Source organism: Doryrhamphus excisus, chromosome 1 (genome assembly GCF_030265055.1).
Source record: "Doryrhamphus excisus isolate RoL2022-K1 chromosome 1, RoL_Dexc_1.0, whole genome shotgun sequence".
In the NCBI taxonomy this organism is placed as follows: Eukaryota; Metazoa; Chordata; class Actinopteri; order Syngnathiformes; family Syngnathidae; genus Doryrhamphus; species Doryrhamphus excisus.
The window spans coordinates 39,519,832-39,540,566 of NC_080466.1; the positions used below are offsets into that span (position 1 = coordinate 39,519,832).

Below are 20,735 nucleotides of genomic sequence, written 5' to 3' on the forward strand. Positions count from 1 at the left end.
TCATAGTTGAATTTTTAGGAAAAATTAATCTAATAATAATAATAACAATCGGGCTGCACGGTGGTCGAGTGTTGTTCAGATGAATTCTGCAAAATTTAAGCTAGCTGAAGTGAGCAACACACTTCCAGTTATTTTCACAAAATAAAAAAACCCTGGGCTGCTCAGTGGTTGAGTGGTTAGTCCTCACAGCTAGGAGACCAGGGTTCAATTCCACCCTCGGCCATCTCTGTGTGGAGTTTGCATGTTACTTCCGGTTTCCTCCCACATTCCAAAAACATGCTAGGTTAATTGGCAACTCTAAATTGAATGTCAGTGGTTAGCGCGCAGGCCTCACAGCTAGGAGACCCGAGTTCAATTCCATTGTCGGTCATCTCTATGTGGAGTTTGCATGTTCTCCCTGTGCATGCGTGGGTTTTCTCCGGGTACTCCGGTTTCCTCCCACATTCCAAAAATGCTAGGTTAATTAGCGACTCCAAATTGTCCATAGGTATGAATGTGAGTGTGAATGGTTGTTTGTCTATATGTGCCCTGTGATTGGCTGGCCACCAGTCCAGTGTGTTACCTCGCCTCTCGTCTGAAGACAGCTGGGATAGGCTCCAGCACCCCCATGACCCTCGTGAGGGTAAGCAGTAGAAAATGGATGAATACTAACAATCAATATATATGATGTTAAGTATTGTAGATTAATTGATGACATAGTGAGTCTTCATGTACCCCAAAGTAGAAATGACATGTACAGTAGGTACATCACGTCTTAAAGACATAACACCCCCTCTCCCCCACCAAATGTCATGCATGCATTTAAAAGGTCTGAGACCCCCCCCCCCCCCCAGCGTGCCCTGGTACTGTAGGTCTATTTCCATCCCAATGGGACCTTGACACATAGCACGCTTTAGTCGCTCAGTAACATTAGCACCAAGCTTTGCAGTTGTCTTAACCCTCACCAGGTGATCACGTGATAACAGGCGCCGCCTTCCCAGCAGCTGACACCAAATAAATCAGCTCGTAACCGCAGGGGTGATAATATTCTTATTAAACGTATGGCGCGACGTGGGCGTGCGCCCGGTGCCACGGGGCGTTTAGAGTGGCTGCCCGACACGTTACGGCACGTTCAGTTGCAGCATCACGCGAGGGGACTGACTGCTCGGGTTCGCCTCTCGTTTCGTGTGGAAGTGGTCGTTTTTTGGCCTCCTTCTCCTTCTTTCCCACGCCCTATAAAACACTCTGTTAACTAGTTAACTAGCAAGCTAACTAGTCAGCTTGCTATGCTAGCAAAGGCCGTCTGTTACGTTTGCAGTGATCTCCTAGCTCAATGGTCAGCAACCCACGGCCCCAGAGCCGCATGTGGCTCTTTAGCCTCTTGGTTGTGGCTCCCTTCGCAATGCTAATATATTTGAATGAATCCTGGCTGAGTTCTGACTAGCGATTGGATGAGCACGACGCGTTCAAGGAGATTCAGGAGATTCAAACTTTCAAATGTTTATAAGATATTGTTTTTAAATTATGTTTTTTTCTTTTAGGTAAAAATTTAGGGGGTAAAAATGGCTCTTTAGATCGTAAAGGTTGCCGACCCCTGCGCTAGCCTGGGCAATGTGATGTAAAGAAAGATTAATAGGAGTGTAATGGGGACTATAGGGTTGTTATTTCATGTCCAGAGGGCTCTAATGATGTTAAAAACTGCATTTAGAAAATCATAAACAGGTTTTCTATATGCTCTAACTATTAACATTGACGACGGGGATCCGGAACCAATGAACCACCATATCCTGTTTCAGTTTTATTGATATGCACAATCTTAAAATGAACACCATACGCCAATATCGTTGATGACTGATAACTTGTGATTAATTAATTCATCTTGTCACATTTTAATCTCGCTACATCCCCGGTATGAAGTCATCTTAAGGATGACGACTTGAACCGTCGAAAGAAAAAACAAAGCAAGCAAAAGAAAGCTCATCCAGCTGCTAGCCAAAATTTATTGTGATGACACGCCAAAAAGATCATATTTTACGATTTCTTGCATGGCTGTGTCGTCATGTGGCTGCTGTTCACTCTTCAGCATCCTTTCCCTTTGGGGCAACACAGAAGACAGGATGAGATTGTAGACATTCAGCAGCTTTGGGGGGGGGGCTAAATACAGGAAGTATTAATGAGGGTCCTATGAAATCCACCTAATCGTCACGCTATGGCTCTTTATGTTGTATTAACGAGCGGTAAAAGACAAGACGGTATAAACACACTCATACAGCCACACATACTAGCATGCTCTGCTAAACTAAGCTAACCTTGCTAGCTTCAATTCACACTCCGTAGAGGAGGAAGGTGCTTGTGTTGGTCGTCTTGCCCATGTGTTTAGGGCTAGTGTTTGTGATTAGATTCCGTCAGGTAAATATGGTAATGGTAATGGTTTAATTTCATTTCAACATGCATCAGATTACAATTGAGCGCATCCCATAATCAGTTCCCAGTTCCACATGTCCAAAAGGAGTAGGAAGAAGCAAAACTTATTAAATCCTACCCCTCCATCTGGTACTTTTACAATCAGTAACTGTTACATTTGTTCACTTCCTGCTTTCCTAATATAATGTAAGTATTTTTTGTAAATATTAATATTTTTATTAATTAATTAATTATTTTTTTATTTAATAAAAATAGTTTTATTTCATTTGAATTATTTATTTATTTATTTAATTTTTCCCTTTTTTGTCACATACTGAGGAACGAGGTGATATGACCATCCAATGACATAATGGTTACCATAGTAACTGCTAACTAGTAAATGTTCTTTATCGTCATGATGACAGCCTTTCATTCACACGACGTCAGGTTATTTTTTTAGCGGTATATTGTGTTTTATTGGCCAAATGTGTGATTCCGTGTCTGTGGAACTCATAGGACCCTAAATATGTAAAAACATACCCGGACAAAGTCGCGGCTCTTGGCTCTCAGCTTGTTGACCTGAGATTCAGCGATGTCGGCCCTCTCCTGAGCCTCCTCCATCTCGTGTTGGACCTTCCTGTACCTGCTCAGGTGCGTGTTGGCCTGCTCCTCCTGGCACGTGCACAAGTACGCCGGTCAAAAACAGTTCTCGAAAATTCAGGATGAAGCTAAAACCCACTAATTAAGTGTGAAATCTTCTGGAACTTGAACTTGAGAGAAGTCAGCTGACATTACAAAGCTCAGCAGCCACTTCCTGTGTGGTGCTGGATCACACAACCTGCCATGGATTTTTAGCTTCATCCTGAACGTTCCGGCCCACACGGCCGACGTTGAGTGGCGTATTTGAGACTCATTCTACTTACAGCTTCTTCTGACTGCCTCTTGTAGGCTTTCACTTTGAGCTGCAGCTTGTCCACCAGATCCTGGAGTCTCACGATGTTCTTCTTGTCCTCCTCCGTCTGTTATGGATGGACATTGAAGTGAGTATGTGTGTCCGTGTGTGCTGTATTATTAGCACTGCTTCATTGATACAACGATGCCCTCTAGAGGTGACAATGGTGTATTACAACCATGCCATGTGGAGTAGATGATATCTTCACCTGATAAGTCAGCTCCTTGACTCGTCGTTCATACTTGCGTACGCCCTTGATGGCTTCGGCGCCTCTCTTCTGTTCAGCGTCCACCTCCGACTCCAGTTCCCGGACCTTCATGACAACAAGTCCACGTTTTAGAAAAAATCTTTACAAGTGCCGAGTATGCGGCCCAGATCCAGATCTTCTCATCCACTTAGAGTAGTCATGTTTAGGGAGTCGAACACCTCATATTATGTCGACTGTTTTCATTTCAAAACAGCAACAGATGGCAGGATGTTACTTTTTTTTTTTTTCAACAACTTACCCGAGCCTCCAGTTTCTGGAGCTGCTTCTTGCCCCCCTTCAGAGCCAGACTCTCAGCCTCGTCCAGGCGGTTCTGCAGGTCTTTGACTGTCACCTCAAGGTTCTTCTTCATTCTTTCCAAGTGAGCGCTGGTGTCCTGCTCCTTCTTCAGCTCCTCTGCCATCATGGCAGCCTAGACACGGACAAGAACATGCATCTGTTCTCTAAGTACAGGGAGGGAAGGATGGAACATGGAAAAAGATGGACAGGTGGATTGGTGCAGAGACTCCGTTGTGAAGATGAGCTAAATGGCAAAGCCCTCAATTTAGTGGTGGAGCTACGTTCCTACCCTCGCCTTGGTGAGGGTCCCGTCAGGAACTAGCCGGGACTCTCATTTAAGCTAGCCAAAGTGAGCAACGTACTTCCAGGCACCCCAGGCTGCACGGCGGAGAAGTGGTTAGCATGCAGGCCTCACAGCTGGGAGACCCGAGTTCAATTCCACCCTCGGCTATTTCTGTGTGGAGTTTGCATGTTCTCCCCGTGCATGCGTGGGTTTTCTCCGGGTACTCCGGTTTCCTCCCACATTCCAAAAACATGCTAGGTTAATTAGCGGCTCCAAATTGTCCATAGGTATGAATGTGAGTGTGAATGGTTGTTTGTCTATATGTGCCCTGTGATTGGCTGGCGACCCCGCCTCTCGCCTGAAGACAGCTGGGATAGGCTCCAGCACCCACCCATCCCCCGCCACGACCCTCGTGAGGATAAGCGGTAGAAAATGAATGAATGATGAATGAATAAAACACCCCATTACTTTTCTCATACAGAAAAACCATAGTGATAAATCACTACTTTTACTTTGAAAACAGGAAGCCAACCAACTCGGATAATATCCTGCTTGACACCGCGGTGACATCACGTCATGTCGCGTTGTCTTAAGTCTAAGCTTCCCTGCTTAGGCTGCTGCCCCCACGACCCCACCCAGGATAAGTGGAAGGAGACGGATGAAGATGGAGATGGATGAATGGATGTTAGATCTTAGATGACTCACATCAGTGATGGCCTTCTTGGCCTTTTCTTCAGCATTCCTCGCTTCCTGAACAGCATCCTCCACTTCACCTTGGATCTGGACAAGGTCGGCCTCCAGCTTCCTCTTAGTGTTTATAAGATTTGTGTTCTAGAAGAAAGAGAACCAAGGGGTTACAACATTTGGAGGTACTTTACAGGGACGGGGAATCTAACATGGAGTACCTGAGAGTGCAGCAGACCAACACGCTCGCTGGCATCAGCGAGTTCCTGCTCAGCCACTTTGCGGCTTCGGTCCGTCTGCTCCAGAGCAGCTCTGAGCTCCTCGATCTCAGCCAGCATCAGGTTGTTCCTGCGCTCCACCATGGCAACCTGCTCCTTCATGTCGGCGTAAGCCCTCAGAGATTCATCAAGGTGCAGTTGAGCGTCCTAAATGAACGATGGATCCCATCAGGTTAAACGAGACCAAGTCCATCTCCGCTAATAAAAAAGTTATAGGATGTCATCACCTTGAGTTGTGCCTGGATGTTCCTCAGTTGTTTCTGTGCTTCAGCGGCCTGACGGTTGGCATGGCTCAGCTGGATCTCCATCTCATTCAGGTCTCCCTCCATCTTCTTCTTCACCCTCAGGGCATCGTTCCTGCTCCTGATCTCAGCATCCAAGGTGCTCTGCATGGACTCGATCACACGCTGGCTGTTCCTCTTGATCTGCTCCATCTCCTCATCCTTCTCTGCAAGCTTCCTGTCGATCTCGCTCTTGACTTGGGTCAGTTCCAGCTGGATGCGAATGATCTTTGATTCTTCGTGCTCCAGGGTTGCCTGTGATGTTTGGAGAGTTTAAGTCCATAACGGTCAAGATGATGTGGAATCGAACATGTCATTTTGAGTACCTCGGCTTCCTCAAGAGCGGTTTGGATTTCGGCTTTCTCGCTCTCAGCCGTCTTTTTGGCCTTCTCCAGCTCATGGATGGTCTTTGCTGACTCTCCAATATGCTCGGTCAAATCCGTGATTTCCTCTGTCAGGAGAAGACACACATTCAAAATGCAGTAGCTTGTATCGCAATCATGTAGATCATCTCACGTTGCAGGTTCTTGTTCTCCCTCTTCAGGTTCTCCAGGTGGTCCAGGGCTTCTTCATAGGAGTTCTTCAATTTGAACATCTCCGTGCTGAGTGAGCGGGCCTCCTTCTGAGCTCCTTCCAGCTCAGCCTGGCTCTCCTCGTATTTCTGCTTCCACTCGGCAAGAACCTGAAGACATCACAAAGGATCATCTTCAGTTCGCTCATCTGTGGAAGAAAATAAAGTCTGACCTTGTCAAAGTTCCTCTGCTTCTTGTCGAGGTTGGCGGCCAGAGCGTTGGCTCTCTCCACGTCGATCATCAGATCTTCCACTTCACCCTGCAGCCTCTGTTTGGTCTTTTCCAGAGAGGCGCACTTTGAGTTCACCGCCTCGATGGACTCCTCCGCATCCTGGAGACGCTGGGCGAGCTTTTTCCTACAAACACGCATTCATTTGCGTCATGAAGTTATCTTCTGTGTGTTTCATGACTCACTTTGCCTCCTCCAGCTCCTCGGTGCGCTGAATGGCATCCGTCTCGTATTTGGTTCTCCACTGAGCCACCTCGCTGTTGGCCTTGGACATGGATCGCTGCAGCTCAGCCTTGGCCTCCTGCTCCTCCTCGTACTGCTCTCTGAGGAGGTCGCAGTCATGGCGGGCGGACTGGACGGCGTGGGCCAGGGCGTTCTTGGCCTTTATGGTAACGTAGACGAGACATCACTTACACGTTAGATGACGAGACAGCAACACGGTCAAGTACCTTTGACTCTTCCTCAAGGCTCCTTTTAAGTTCTTCTATCTGATGAATGAAAGCCTGTTTGCCTCTTGTCAGCTGGGAGACCAGAGATTCCTTCTCCTCCAGCTGACGACCAAACTCCCCTGGAGAAACAAATCATCTGTGAATCTGTGGGATCGTCTAAGACAAGGGTGTCCAAAATGCGGCCTGCAAGTGAGGCACATATTTAACAAGAAAACTAAAAAACGGCAAAAATGGAAAAAAACTGCAGTCAATTGAATTTGAATGAAGTTGAATGATGAATGGATGGGTGGATGGATGAGTGGGTGGGTGAGTGGGTGGGTTGGTGGGTGCATGGATGGATGGATGGATGGATGGATGGATGGATAGATAGATGGGTGGATAGATGGGTGGATGGATGGATGGGTGGGTGGATGAATGGATGGATAGGTGGGTGGATGAGTGGGTGTTGGGTGGATGGATGGATAGATGGGTGGATGGGTGGATGGATGGATGCGTGGATGGGTGGATGGATAGATGGGTGGATGGATGGATGTGTGGATGGGTGGATGGGTGGATGGATAGATGGGTGGATGGATGATGGATGGGTGGGTGGATGGATGAGTGGATAGATGGATGAGTGGGTGTTGGGTGGATGGATGAGTGGATGGATGGATGAGTGGGTGTTGGGTGGATGGATGGGTGGATGGATGAGTGGGTGTTGAGTGGATGGATGGATGGATGAGTGGATGGATAGATGGATAGATGGATGGGTGGGTGGGTGGGTGGGTGGGTGGATGAATGGATGGATGGTTGGATGGATGGGTGGGTGGATGGATGGATGCGTGGATGATGGATGGATGGATAGATGGGTGGATGGATGGATGTGTGGATGGATGATGGATGGGTGGGTGGATGGATGAGTGGATGGATGGATGAGTGGGTGTTGGGTGGATCGATGGATGGATGGGTGGATGGATGGATGATGGATGGATGAGTGGGTGGATGGATGAGTGGGTGTTGGGTGGATGGATGGATGGGTGGGTGGATGAATGGATGGATGGATGAATTGATGGATGGGTGGATGCAGATGGATGGATGGATGGATGGATGGATGGAGATTGGAGGAAGTGTTTTTACTCACCATTTTCAGTGGTGAGTCTTGCTCGTTGAACATTCATGTCATTCAACTGACGCACATGTTCTTCATTCTTGGACTTGAATTCACTGAGTTGATCTTCCAGAGAGCGACACATTTTCTCCAGGTTTCCCTACAAGAGCAATGGTGGACGTAGAGTACAGTCCTGGATGGAGAAGGTCTGCGCTACGTGACTTGGAATACTTACCTTGGATTTGGCGATGGACTCCATGTTGCTGCTGAGGTCGTCAATCTCCATCTTGTATTCGCTCTTCTCCTTCTCCAGCTTCTGTTTGACGCGCTGGAGGTTGTCGATCTGCTCGCCGAGTTCTGCCACGCTGTCGGCCTGCTTCTTACGGAGCGCCGCGGTGGTGGACTCGTGCTGCAGGGTGGACTCCTCCAGGTCGCGACGAAGCTTCTGGAACTCGGCCTCGCGCTTCTTGTTCATCTCGATCTGAACCGAAGTGGCCCCACCGGCTTCTTCCAGACGCTCGCTGATCTCCTCGAGTTCCCTGGCAAGATCAGACCTCTGCTTCTCCACTTTGGCTCGAGCGGCACGCTCAGCTTCGATCTCCTCCTCCAGCTCCTCAATACGAGCCTGATATTTGATTTGATGAGGAGTCGTGAATGAGTGATGTCGCAGAAAATGGCTTCCGATGAGTTCATTACCTGCAGTTCTTTTATTTTCTTATGAAGTTGAATCCCAACTGATTGTTCATCCTCAATTCTACCAAGAAGCTGACTTATCTCAAAGTCCCTCCTTGGGAAAAACATAGAAAAAAAACAAGTTTGCTATACATAAAAAGAAACATGAATATTAGGGATGCACAATAAATGATCAGACCGATATGAGGGAATTACGACGTCTGATAACATCGCTAACATTCAAAATAGCCCCTATGTTCATTTCCATATCAGCCACCTGAAACGCAAGCTACAGACTACTTTGAAAAGTGCTTAAGGTTTGCCAGAGACCTCCATAGCGTCACAGCAGCTGCTTGGAGCGTGTGCCCGAATACAGTGCACCTTGCTGGGCTACAGCAGGTGGCTACTCCCCCTCTATACTCTGGTTCTCCTGATAGTAGTCATCATGTTCTAGTAGTAGTAGTAACTTCATCATATTTAATTAAGACTAACCAACTAATCCTCATTTATTCCAGACTATCTTGCTCCAGATGTGCACAAACTACGTTTCCATCTACATTTTGAAAATGTATGAGGTTTGGAGAAGTTAATATATCGGTTTTGTGCATCTCTAATGAATATAATACATTCAATATTTACATACTTTTTGATTTTTTCATCAGACTGCTGCTTGTCATTTTCCAGATCCATGATGGTCTCATGGGCCAGCTTCAGATCTCCTTCCAACTTCCTCTTTGATCGCTCCAGATCCATACGAAGCTTCTTCTCTTGCTCCAGGGATCCCTCAAGCTGTTATTAGCAACGAGCGTCATGATTATGATGAGTTTATTTCCACCAGGAGTAAAATGTACTCTCATGACTTACGTCATCCACTTGCTGCTCCAGCTTGGACTTGGCCTTGGTCAGAGTGTTGACTTTGTCTTCCTCTGCCTGAAGGTCATCCAAGGTCTGCTGATGGGCCTCTTGGAGGGCTTTCTTCTCTTTGGACAACTTGGCAATGGTCTCATCTTGAGAGGCCATCTCCTCAACCAGGTTTTTAACCTGTGGAGAAGCGTTCCAGCATGTTTGACATTTTTTTCCAGGAGATTCTTCCCTTTGAGATGTTTGAGATGTTACACCAACCTTGTTCTCAGTGGCGTGTTTCTCCTTCTCGACTTTAGCCAGGGTGAGCTCCAAGTCATCAATGTCTTTCTTCAGCTCAGAGCACTCGTCCTCCAGCTTCCTCTTCTTGGCCGTCAGCTCAGCGTTCACCTCCTCTTCATCCTCCAGCCTCTCGGACGCCTCCTTGACTTTGGCCTCCAGCTGGATTTTGGCTTTGATGAGGCCCTCACACCTTTCCTCAGCGTCAGCAAGGTTTTCACCCTCCTGGAGGCAGAGTCATGAACAATCTCAAGAAACATTTCCCAGAAAGATGAAGAAATAAGGTTTCCTGTTCAACATACAGACTGAATCTGCAGCTGCAAGTCATTCTTCTCCTGCAGGAGGGAAACCATCTTCTCCTCCAGTTCCTTCTTCTTGGCCAAAGCCTTAGCGAGATCTTCCTTGGTTTTTTCAAAGTCTTCTTTCATTTGGGCCATCTCCTTTTCAGTCTCCGCGCTCTTCAGCAGAGGTTTGATCTTGAAGTAGAGCTTCATCCATGGCCACGTTTTGACGTTCATGAATGAGCGGATGTTGTACTGGATGGAGTAAATGGCCTCCCTGGCGTTGAAAACAGCTGAGTTAGGAAAGTCAAGGTCACGAGTGAACTTAAAGGCATCGTCACGGATATCTACGGTACCTCCTGGCCATCATTTGGACAAACTCCTTCCTCATGACGTAGCCTCGGCAGAGAGCCTGCGTCATGGTGACCAGTTCAACCAGTTTCTCATCCCTCATCTCTTCCAAAGTACCCAGAAGTCCGGCTTTAAAGAACACCTGCAGGCAGGCGTGAAATAGGCTTTATTATTTTTAGCTCACAAGCTCACAACGAGTCGGGATCAACGAGGCAATCTGACCTTGGTATGTCCGAATCTGTACTGTGACTTCTCCACACTGATGGACTCCAGAAGTTTCTCTGATGCCTTCTTGTTGTCAATGAATTGCCCTTCTGGGATGACGCTAGCATTCAGTATTTTGTACCTGAAAGAAGAGAAAGACCCAACGTGCTCAGAGACCGGATGGCGATGACGGTACGCACGCCAGCGAGCTACCTCTGCTTGAAGTCGCCGTAGAGGATTCTGCTGGGGAAACCCTTCCTGCAGATCCTGATGCCTTCCAGTACTCCGTTGCAACGCAGCTGGTGGATGACCAGGTGGTTCTCCATCAGACCTTAAGACGTACACGGATATGAATATGGATATGAAGCTTACAGATTGGCGGAAGAAGCCTGGACTCACCTGGTGTTTTTGTCTCATTCGGAATCAAACAGCGCACAAAATGTGGGTGGGTGCTCCTCAGGTTGGTCATCAGCTTTCCCAGGTTTTCCTGAAATTGGGAAGCGTAGATGTTGTCATATGAGAATGCTACCGTGATGAAATATGTGAGGTGTTTTTTAATTACCCTAAAGAGAGCTGATACAGTCTGGAATGAACCGCCTTTCTTCTTGCCACCTTTCTTTGCTTTGGGATCTGGAACGCATTTCATCTTTGATTTCTATTTGAATTCATTGTCGCTTTTCCAGCTTGCTCACATCATCTCATGAACGTTCACACTCCAACCTCTGAATCAAAGGATACGCTCACGCTGCAGGGTGTGATGCCCCCCAAAAAACTGTTCATGTGATTGCTAGCAGGCTGCACATGTTCATTCATTTTCTACTGCTTTTCCTCACGAGGGTCGCGGGGGTATGCTGGAGCCTATCCCAGCTGTCTTCGGGCGAGAGGCGGGGTACACCCTGGACTGGTGGCCAGCCAATCACAGGGCACATATATAGGCAAACAACCATTCACACTCACATTCATACCTATGGACAATTTGGAGTCGCTAATTAACCTAGCATGTTTTTGGAATGTGGGAGGAAACCGGAGTACCCGGAGAAAACCCACGCATGCACGGGGAGAACATGCAAACTCCACACAGAGATGGCCGAGGGTGGAATTGAACCCTGGTCTCCTAGCTGTGAGGCCTGCGCAGTAACCACTGACATTCAATTTAGAGTCGCTAATTAACCTAGCATGTTTTTGGAATGTGGGAGGAAACCGGAGTACCCGGAGAAAACCCACGCATGCACAGGGAGAACATGCAAACTCCACACAGAGATGGCCGAGGGTGGAATTGACCCCTGGTCTCCTAGCTGTGAGGTCTGCGTGCTAACCACTCGACCGCCGTGCCGCCCCAAGAATTGACATATCAATAATACATAAACACATTTATGATGGAGCTTCCCTTCCTGGAATGACCACTGGCGGCAGGAATTGTTGGACTTTTTTTCAGTGAGTAACTTTATCCAAGTCTTGCACGATTGATGACGTTTACAGTAGATGGGTACAAATGGCGTTTATATCTACATGCAAATGAGGCCTGAGTCGCATTTGGAAATTGTGCTCTTCACACTGATATGAAGAAATCCCATCTAGATCACAAATGGACCCACAGTGCGATCGTAAGTATTGAACGTGTCGAGTGACGAGTAATCCCTACCGTCTCCAGAAGAATGAGACATAAACAGCAAAGCCAACAACTTGACTGATGACTTCTGGTAGAGCTGAACAACCGAGTCGTTCAGGGGGTCCTTGTTCTTGTCCAGCCAGCCTGTGACGTTGTAGTCCACAGTACCCGCGTAGTGAACCAGGGCAAAGTGGGCTTCGGCTTTGCCTTTGGCCGGCTTTGGCTTCTGGAAGGGGGCGCTTTTACCAAGATGCTGGTCATACAGTTTGTTCTTGAAGGTCATGTCTGTCGCTTTGGGGAACATGCACTCCTCTTCGAGGATGGAGAAGATGCCCATTGGCTGTAATAACATATCAGTGTTATATACCATTGATTGTTATTATTTACAAGCTTTTCCTGTATACCTTCTCAATAAGCTCAATGCAGGCAGCCAAGTCCATGCCAAAGTCTATGAACTCCCATTCGATTCCTTCCTTCTTGTACTCCTCTTGCTCCAGGACAAACATGTGGTGGTTGAAAAACTGTTGCAGTTTCTCGTTGGTGAAGTTGATGCACAGCTGCTCCAAGCTGTTGAACTGATAAATGAAGACAACCTCAGCAAAAGTTTCAGTCAGTCAGATCAGTCGTTCCGATTCCAGTACACACCATACATACTTCCATTCCCTGTTTATGAACGTGGAATGTTATGTTACATGTTTATGTTAACAAATAATCAATAAGATACACATCTTTCCCGGTGACTAGCTAGCGTGCTGCTAATGCTATTTCCATCCATTATGGTTCCTTCATGCGTGCCTCTACAATCCATTGTTTTTTGGGGGTCTGATGTCAGACCGTTATCTGATATCAATATCGGACTAGGACATTCCCAGTAATGTTGGATGTACTCTGCGCCTTTGTTCAAATTATTGTTTCTTTTCTGAGGTGTACATCAAGCAAAGTCTACTTACATCAAAAATCTCAAATCCAGCAATATCCAGGACACCGATGAAGTAGCTTCTGGGCTGCTTGGTGTCCAGCATCTCGTTGATTCTGACCACCATCCACAAGAACATTTTATCATACACGGATTTGGTGAGCGCATTGACGGAGTTGTTCACCTACAAAACGACAACATTGCTGAGCAAACACAGATTCAGCACATTCAGTATTCTCGGACACATGGCTCCGTGTCAATCACCTGAGGCACAGTTTGACCTTTAACCACCATTTCATTGCCGACCTTGACTCGCGGGTAACACAGAGCCTTGAGCATATCGGCTGAGTTGAGTCCCATGAGGTAGGCGATTTTATCAGCCACTGATGAAAACAGATACCACAGAAGATTAGCGTGACTTGTGCCTTCGGTCCCCCCCCTCCCCCGAGAGAAGAGCTGCTCATATGTGCACGGATGCCACAGATTGCAGACGGGCACGATCTAGCCCATCTGCTGTGAGTGACATCCCTTTGTAATACCATCAACAGTGCAACTGGAGAACATGAGAATGACAGCAGAAATGCACCGTGACACGAAACCACAGAGTAAACCTTGCAATGTATCTTTTTAGGACTTTTTTACACCTTATGTGGGGGTCCTCGACACTGGGTGTCGGGTCTGCTGAGGGGGTGCCATCCTTGGCTCCCTTCAACCCGGCCGGCTGGGGGTTCCTCCCTTTAATGTGGGGGTCCGCCCGTCTGTCGGAGTCGGGGGGGCCCGGGTGCTGGTCCCCCGATGGCCCCCCCTCAGTGCCATGCCATGTCTTCCTACTGTGTGTGATTGTGTGTGTGTGTGTGTCTAATATGGAGGGTGGGAGGGAGGGGCTTTCTTAGTACAGTAAACCTCGGATATATCGGATTCAATTGTTCCCACTGGTTTTGTCCGATATAAGCGAAATCCGTTATATGCGTATACCGGAAAATGTCCGTTTTACGCATATATCGGATTTATATCCGGTATATGCGTAAATCGGATTTTATCCGTTATAAAAAGGCACTTCCTTGACTATGTTTCCAATGTACCTGGACGCGCAGGCAACGCTGCAAACGCTGCAAATGACGTCGTATAGCGGCCTGTCACGATTCTGCGAATCGGAGCGCCACGATGCGGCCATCCGATATATGCGAGGGAAATTTAATGGAAATGCATTGGAACGGGACTGGAGATTTAGTCCGAAATAGGCGAAATCCGTTATAAAAAATCTGATATATGCAATGAATTTTTATTGGAAATGCATTACAGAAAAATTGGTTCTTTTTTATCTGTCCGTTGTGAGCGAATTTCCGATATATCCGAGTCCGATATATCCGTGGTTTACTGTATTTGTTTTTCCTTTTAATTGTGGTAATTGTTTTTAATTCTGTAAAGCTCTTTGTGTTGCATGTCTTTGCAGGAAAAGTACTATACAAATAAAGTTGATTTGATTTGATTTATCAGGTAGTGTTTAGGTCTACTGCATGACGCCAAATGGTTTCCACACATTTCACCCCCCATCTACCACCAATGTACGCCACAGATTGCATTCCGCCGCAGGGACACCAATGCATGCAAGTTTTATACCCTCAGTGCCATCAGGCTCGGCTTGCTCCTCTCTTTGTTTCTGCTTGAACTTCATGTTGCCGTGATGCATCACAGCTCCAGTCAGCTTGTAAATGCTCATCTTCTCTTCTGCATTGAAGCCCAGGATGTCAATGGCCATCTGCAGCAGGAAAGACCAAAACGCGTCATTTAGGAAGCTAGGACTGTAGTTGATTTTTTTAAAATAACAAACGAATGAATGAATTACGAGAGTAATGTTAGCGCGCAGACCTCACAGCTAGGAGACCAGGGTTCAATTCCACCCTCGGCCATCTCTGTGGGGAGTTTGCATGTTCTCCCCGTGCATGTGTGGGTTTTCTCCGGGTACTACGGTTTCCTCCCACATTCCAAAAACATGCTAGGTTAATTGGCGACTCCAAATTGTCCATAGGTATGAATGTGAGTGTGAATGGTTGTTTGTCTATATGTGCCCTGTGATTGGCTGGCCACCAGTCCAGAGTGTACCCCGCCTCTCGCCTGAAGACAGCTGGGATAGGTTCCAGCACCCCCCGCAACCATTCATGAATGAATGAATGTTACATTTGTACTTGAACTTTCTAGGAGGGCGTCGCAAGCCAGCATGTGCATGATGACATCCACAACCAAAACATTTATCATACACTAATTTAGCGTGTCGCCTGGCAGGGCGAGGACTAGCGGTAATCGCTATCGAACACAGGTTCCATTGACTAGAGACGATATCGCCTCCCGTGTGTGGAGGCCATCAATACTCACATTGGTGGCGATGAACTCCTCGACGTCGTTGATGCTCTTGACAACTATTTCTCCCTGGCTGATCATGGGATAGTCGTACGGGTTGGTGGTGATGAGGAGAGCCTCTGCAAATAATACGAATTCAAGGTAAGCGCTAAGAAATGGAAGAAAGTAGTTCAGGAGGAAAAAGCAGCACAAACCTAACAATTCGGGTTTGTGTCCGGTGGTCAGCTGATAGAAGATGTGGTAGCTCCTCTCAGCAGACAGCTGGAAGGTCACGCGAGACTTCTCCAGCAGGTCTGTGGATCTCACACGGACAAACGTCAGACGCAAGAACAGCAAAGCAAAGTTTACCGTCATCATTTATTCTCTTACATGTTTCAATATCTGCTGAAGCCAGTTTTCCCGTGGTGCCAAAGTGGATTCGGATGAATTTACCCTACTCGGAAAACCAGAGAGAGCTTTTCTTTTAAACAAACTTTTCACAGTCATTGTTGGAGAAGCGGATGGAAGGACACTCACAAAACGGGAGGAGTTGTCATTCCTCACAGTTTTGGCGTTACCGTAAGCCTCCAGCAGGGGATTGGCTGCAATGATTTGATCTTCCAGTGATCCCTTGAAAAAGACAAACGGATGTAGTATTGTATAGTACAGTACTGAATGTTAATATACTTATAGTATATAGTTAGTTTTAATTTCCTACCTATTTTCGTTTTTTTATTCGTTTCCTACCTACGTAGCTGCATGTAAGTTAATGAGGCGGAACTAATTATCGCTAAAATTGTTGTTTTCGCACGTGCATGTTTAATCGTTACACCCATAGAAAATAATCTCCGTTGTTTGCTACACTACTAAGAGCTCACAAGCTAATAGATGCTAAAAGTTAACGGAGACTATATAATTTCCTCCTAAGGCATGAGTGTAGCCATTAAGGTGCAGTTTATGTGTTTTGTATTATTTTCGTTTTAGTTTAGTGTTAGTTTACAGTTTGCTATACCAGCTAAGGCTAATCATGTTTGATTATGGAAATGTTTCTATGTCATGTGACAAGTTTATTTGCACTACTGTAAAGAAATAGACTTAATGAGAAGAAAACGAATTTGGAGACAAAATGTTGTTTGTGTATTTTGTGACCATTGATTTATTATATTTTGTATCTGTTTGAACCCCTTTTAGTTCTCATGTTGGTATTTGGAATAAATCCATCAGTAAACTCAAAAACTAGTTGCTGTCTGTCTGAGGGAGTTACAGTAGTACGGAATAACTATGTTGTTTTTACTGTGTAATATAATACCTGCATTTTTCCAGGAACTTGCTCTGCTGCTTTCTTTCCTCCAGCTACTGCGATTGTCGCAAAGTACTGGATGACACGTTTGGTGTTCACAGTCTTTCCTGCACCAGATTCTCCACTACAACGGAAATATACAAAGTATAAACCAGGGGTGCCACAGCATCGGTAGGGTGCTTGGTTTGTCTATCACGTCTACTTCTGTCCACATATTGTAGATGCTAAACAATGAAAGTCACTTACGTAATCAGGATGGACTGGTTCTCACGATCTGTGGGGATTGAACATGGTCATATAAGTCATATATAATAATTATATACAGTATGTACTTGATGGTACCTTGGAGCATGAACTGATAGGCGTTATCAGAGATGGAGAAGATGTGAGGAGGCGCCTCGATCCTCTTTTTGCCTCTGTATCCTGACACCACCACCGCATCGTACACCGGGAGCCACTTGTAGGGGTTCACGGTGACGCAGAACAACCCGGAGTAGGTCTGGGAAAGTCGGGATCTGTTAGACGAAGTTTTTCTAGTGATTGCTGTGTCTGTTGAGTGGGACTCACGTAGATCATCCATGCTGCGTAGCGCTCTTTGAGGTTGTACAGCACGGCGGGCTCACTCAGGTGGGTCATCATGGCCATGTCCTCGATCTTGTCAAACTTTGGTGGATTCATGGGGAAGATTTCATCATCTTTGACAGTGAGCGTCTGGATCAAAAGAATAAAAGATGAAGCCCGCAACACCAGAATGAACCCACCACACCAAGATGCATCATTTTATTTGACCTTCCCAGCCTTGACTTCCACGGAGGCTTTGCCCCCCTCCTTCTTCACCAGTTTCCCTTTCACGTACATCTCGGTGGGCTCGGACACAAAGTACGCGGTCTTGGCGTCAAACGGAGTGTTTTGAGCCTCGAGTCGCTCTCTTTCTGGCTTCCGGAGGTAGATGGCCGCCGGACCAAAACACTCCATTTCTGGGTCCCCACTCATAGTGCCTCCTTGAGAAATAAACACAAAAACATGTAGCTCATGCCTAAGTATTAGTTCTTTTTATTAGGGATGCTCCCACCAATCGGCCACCGATTTCCATAAGACACATAGTCTGCACACGTGTGCTGTGTCACGTAGGGTTTCCAACACCTGTATTGAGTTGACATGGCGCATACTTTGTCCCGTGTTTCCGCCAGAATAAACACTAGACTATAAAAGCCTCACTTTGACAGCTTGATACAGACTACACCCATCCATGCTAATGCTAATCACTGATCAAACGTATTGATCTTCCGCTTCTCTTGCATGTTTCTTTCCAAGCTTTGCCGAGCTGGCACTAGCTTGGGACTCCTAATGTGACTTTTAACACAGTGATAGTTTGTTTATAAAACAAACAAGCAATGTGGTTAGTTGGGAGCTGGTTTTTGTCCCATTTAAAAGTATGTAGTATGCTTTTGTTTGATGAACATGAAGCCTTATGATGGTGATACTATCACATGGCTCTCCAGGTACACTTAACAATGAAATAAAGCTATTATTCATTCACTGTTGGTGGTATTCTACATCTGTATCCACAGGCGCAAATGTGACTACAGCATTTATACACCCGTGGAGGCAAGGTGGGTGAAGTGTCTTGCCCAGGGACACAACGACAGTGACCGTGTGGAGGGAGCGGGGATCGAACCGCTGGACGAATTCTATGAGCCACTGCCGCCCAATAAAGTGAAGACTTTACGCCTGTCAATCAGGACAAAGGAGCAGAATAGAGCGTTTTTGGTGGTGATGTGCTTTGTAAATAAAGTTGTGTACAACTGAAATGTTGCTAGTGGGAAATAAAAGACAAGTCTAACGGTGATGAAAGCTACTTAAAATTTTTCTATTATTGAACAATTTTTTTCCCAGGTATTGGAACTTACTTCAAAACACACATCTAGTAGTACAAAAATACTTTCACATAAATCAGGGCCCCCCAAAAAAGCTGATTTTTACATTGACAAATCTCCAGTTAATCCGTGTGATTGGTATCTGTATCGCCCGATTTCACTCATGGATGATCGGAATTAGAATCAGCAGCATCGAACCCTGATCGGAGCATCCCTACATTTTATATCTGTTAAATGTTCAGCCAACATTTAGCATAGCAGCTCACCTTTTTCTCACACAGTGATGGCAGCTGCTGTAGATACTAGAAAAAGCACAAAACATGACATGAAGGCTCACTACAGTAGTTAGATGTTTGAGTCCCAATGAAGGACCAAAGAAGAATAGCAAGACTCACCTTGGCTGGCAGCCTATCAGTCCAAAACTTCGGAGGAGCCTGAGAGTTGGACTTTTATAGCGGTATCTCCGGGCCACCGAGGAGGAGCAGCTCTCCTGTTTAGGTCAATGAGCTGGTCTTGGAAGAATGGTATCAGATACCCCCCCCGTCCCCCCACCCCCCATCCCCCTCACACCTCATCATCACAACGGCTGCCATGATGAGCGGGGCAAAGAAAAACAAAACACATTCCTTGTCCGCACATCGTTCACTTTTCTTCTTCAAGTTGAATGTTTGGATCTGAAGCTGGAGTTTTTAGATGTGGAGGAACGTATGCATCGAAGGGGGGGTTGGGGGGGGGGGGGGATTAATAGGAATGTGTTTTGTATTGTTCAGCTGGCCAGACACAGCCAAGCGTGCTGTCTCATCACACAGACATTTGGCAGTGACATTGTTTCAGACATCTTCCTGCCCGCAGCGGGCCAAGTCGGAGCTAATTTAGGATCCCATTATCCTCCATTATGCTCTTGTGCTTTCTCTCCAGAAGAAAGATGACACTTAAGGTGGCAGTTAAAAGTTAACATTCTATATGTCTGGGGGGTCTTTCTTTGCGCTCTTATTCGGACTCCACGCAAATAGCCGATGCCCACGTGGCCACTTCTTTCAATTGTTTACAAATTCATTGTTAATCACGCCTCGCTCGCTTGCATCTCGGCACTTGGCGTTGGGGCCCCTGAGGAAAAATGTCCAGTCTGTGGAGGTTCCTATTCTCGGATTGGGTTGTTGTGTGTTGTGTCCTCGGTGTGCAGCAAAATTCTTCTCTTCGGTTTTTCCATGGGATGCTACAGAACAAGGTGAGTGGCGTCACATTAGCCGGAACTTTGATGCATCACTAAATGTTACAGCAAATAAATGTGTTGTAGCTATCATTCCCTTGAACGCAACCTGTAATGAAGAAGGCTTGTCTGTGCAAGTGTGTGTGTGTGTGTCTACAATATGTTTCCATTTAATAAGAGACAATTTGAACAAAAAGGGGAAGAAAATAGGATAATAAGATTCATCTGGGCAATATTGGACCAAGATAAAGTATTACTACTACTTCTATACATGTCATGCCGCTGTCTGTCATTAATAGGGGTCACCAGACACTCGGGTCACGAGACGAGACGACACACAAGACTGGATCCACCAGACAAGGGTTTAACATATTTTTTAAATTAAGGCTGTCAATCAATGGAACTGGACGTCAGTTTACAGTTAATAATAATTACAGTTAGGGGCTGCACGGCGGTCGAGTGGTTAGCGCGCAGGCCACAAAGTTAGAAGACCTGAGTTTGAGTCCACTCTCAGCCATCTCTGGTTGGAGTTTGCATGTTCTCCCCGTGCATGTGTGGGTTTTCTCCGGGTACTCCGGTTTCCTCCCACATTCCAAAAACATGCTAGCTTAATTAGCGACTCCAAATTGTCCATAGGTATGAATGTGAGTGTGAATGGTTGTTTGTCTATATGTGCCCTGTGATTGGCTGGTGACCAGTCCAGGGTGTACCCCGCCTCTTGCCCGAAGACAGCTGGGATAGGCTCCAGCATACCCCCGTCACCGTAGTGAGGATAAGCGGCATAGAAAATGGATGAATGGATCTACTCTGAAGAGACAAGCGATGCTCAAGCTGATAGTCGTTCAGAGCAAAAAGGTTTTCCAGGATGGACTCCAGCAGCCCGTTACCACCTCGCTAGGAGGAAAATAGAAAAGAAAAACATACATGATACAATAATCTTCAAATGGAGGTTTGACGGGGTAATAAATGAAGGTGTGTGCCTGCTAAGTACATACTTGAGTGTTAAGGTGCCATGTTATGGCGCCATAGCATTTTGATAACAGAAGCTGGTAACATTAGAACCCTGTTTGCACTTCTGCCATTAGACGCAACCCCAC

General features: G+C 46.3%; 1 protein-coding gene across 1 annotated transcript; it reads right to left on the reverse strand.

The window, feature by feature from the left end:
* Positions 1-1,959: 1,959 nt before the first annotated feature.
* Positions 1,960-18,983, reverse strand: LOC131101480 (myosin heavy chain, fast skeletal muscle-like). The gene is made up of 41 exons (XM_058046695.1): positions 18,824-18,983; positions 18,695-18,730; positions 17,341-17,552; positions 17,119-17,262; positions 16,894-17,050; positions 16,798-16,825; positions 16,561-16,675; positions 15,789-15,881; positions 15,642-15,705; positions 15,467-15,565; positions 15,288-15,391; positions 14,535-14,673; positions 13,179-13,297; positions 12,949-13,098; positions 12,403-12,573; positions 12,032-12,338; positions 10,952-11,019; positions 10,789-10,876; positions 10,603-10,720; positions 10,408-10,531; positions 10,191-10,327; positions 9,856-10,111; positions 9,536-9,778; positions 9,278-9,454; positions 9,057-9,202; positions 8,438-8,528; positions 7,977-8,366; positions 7,775-7,901; positions 6,655-6,773; positions 6,391-6,587; positions 6,149-6,332; positions 5,921-6,086; positions 5,731-5,855; positions 5,351-5,659; positions 5,067-5,270; positions 4,867-4,992; positions 3,841-4,011; positions 3,543-3,647; positions 3,306-3,401; positions 2,923-3,054; positions 1,960-2,072 (listed from the first exon to the last, which is right to left on the reverse strand). The coding sequence occupies exons 3-41, from the start codon at positions 17,542-17,544 to the stop codon at positions 2,052-2,054; spliced, it is 5,814 nt and encodes a 1,937-aa protein (XP_057902678.1). The 5' UTR covers positions 17,545-17,552; positions 18,695-18,730; positions 18,824-18,983; the 3' UTR covers positions 1,960-2,051.
* Between the last annotated feature and the right edge of the window lie 1,752 nt (positions 18,984-20,735).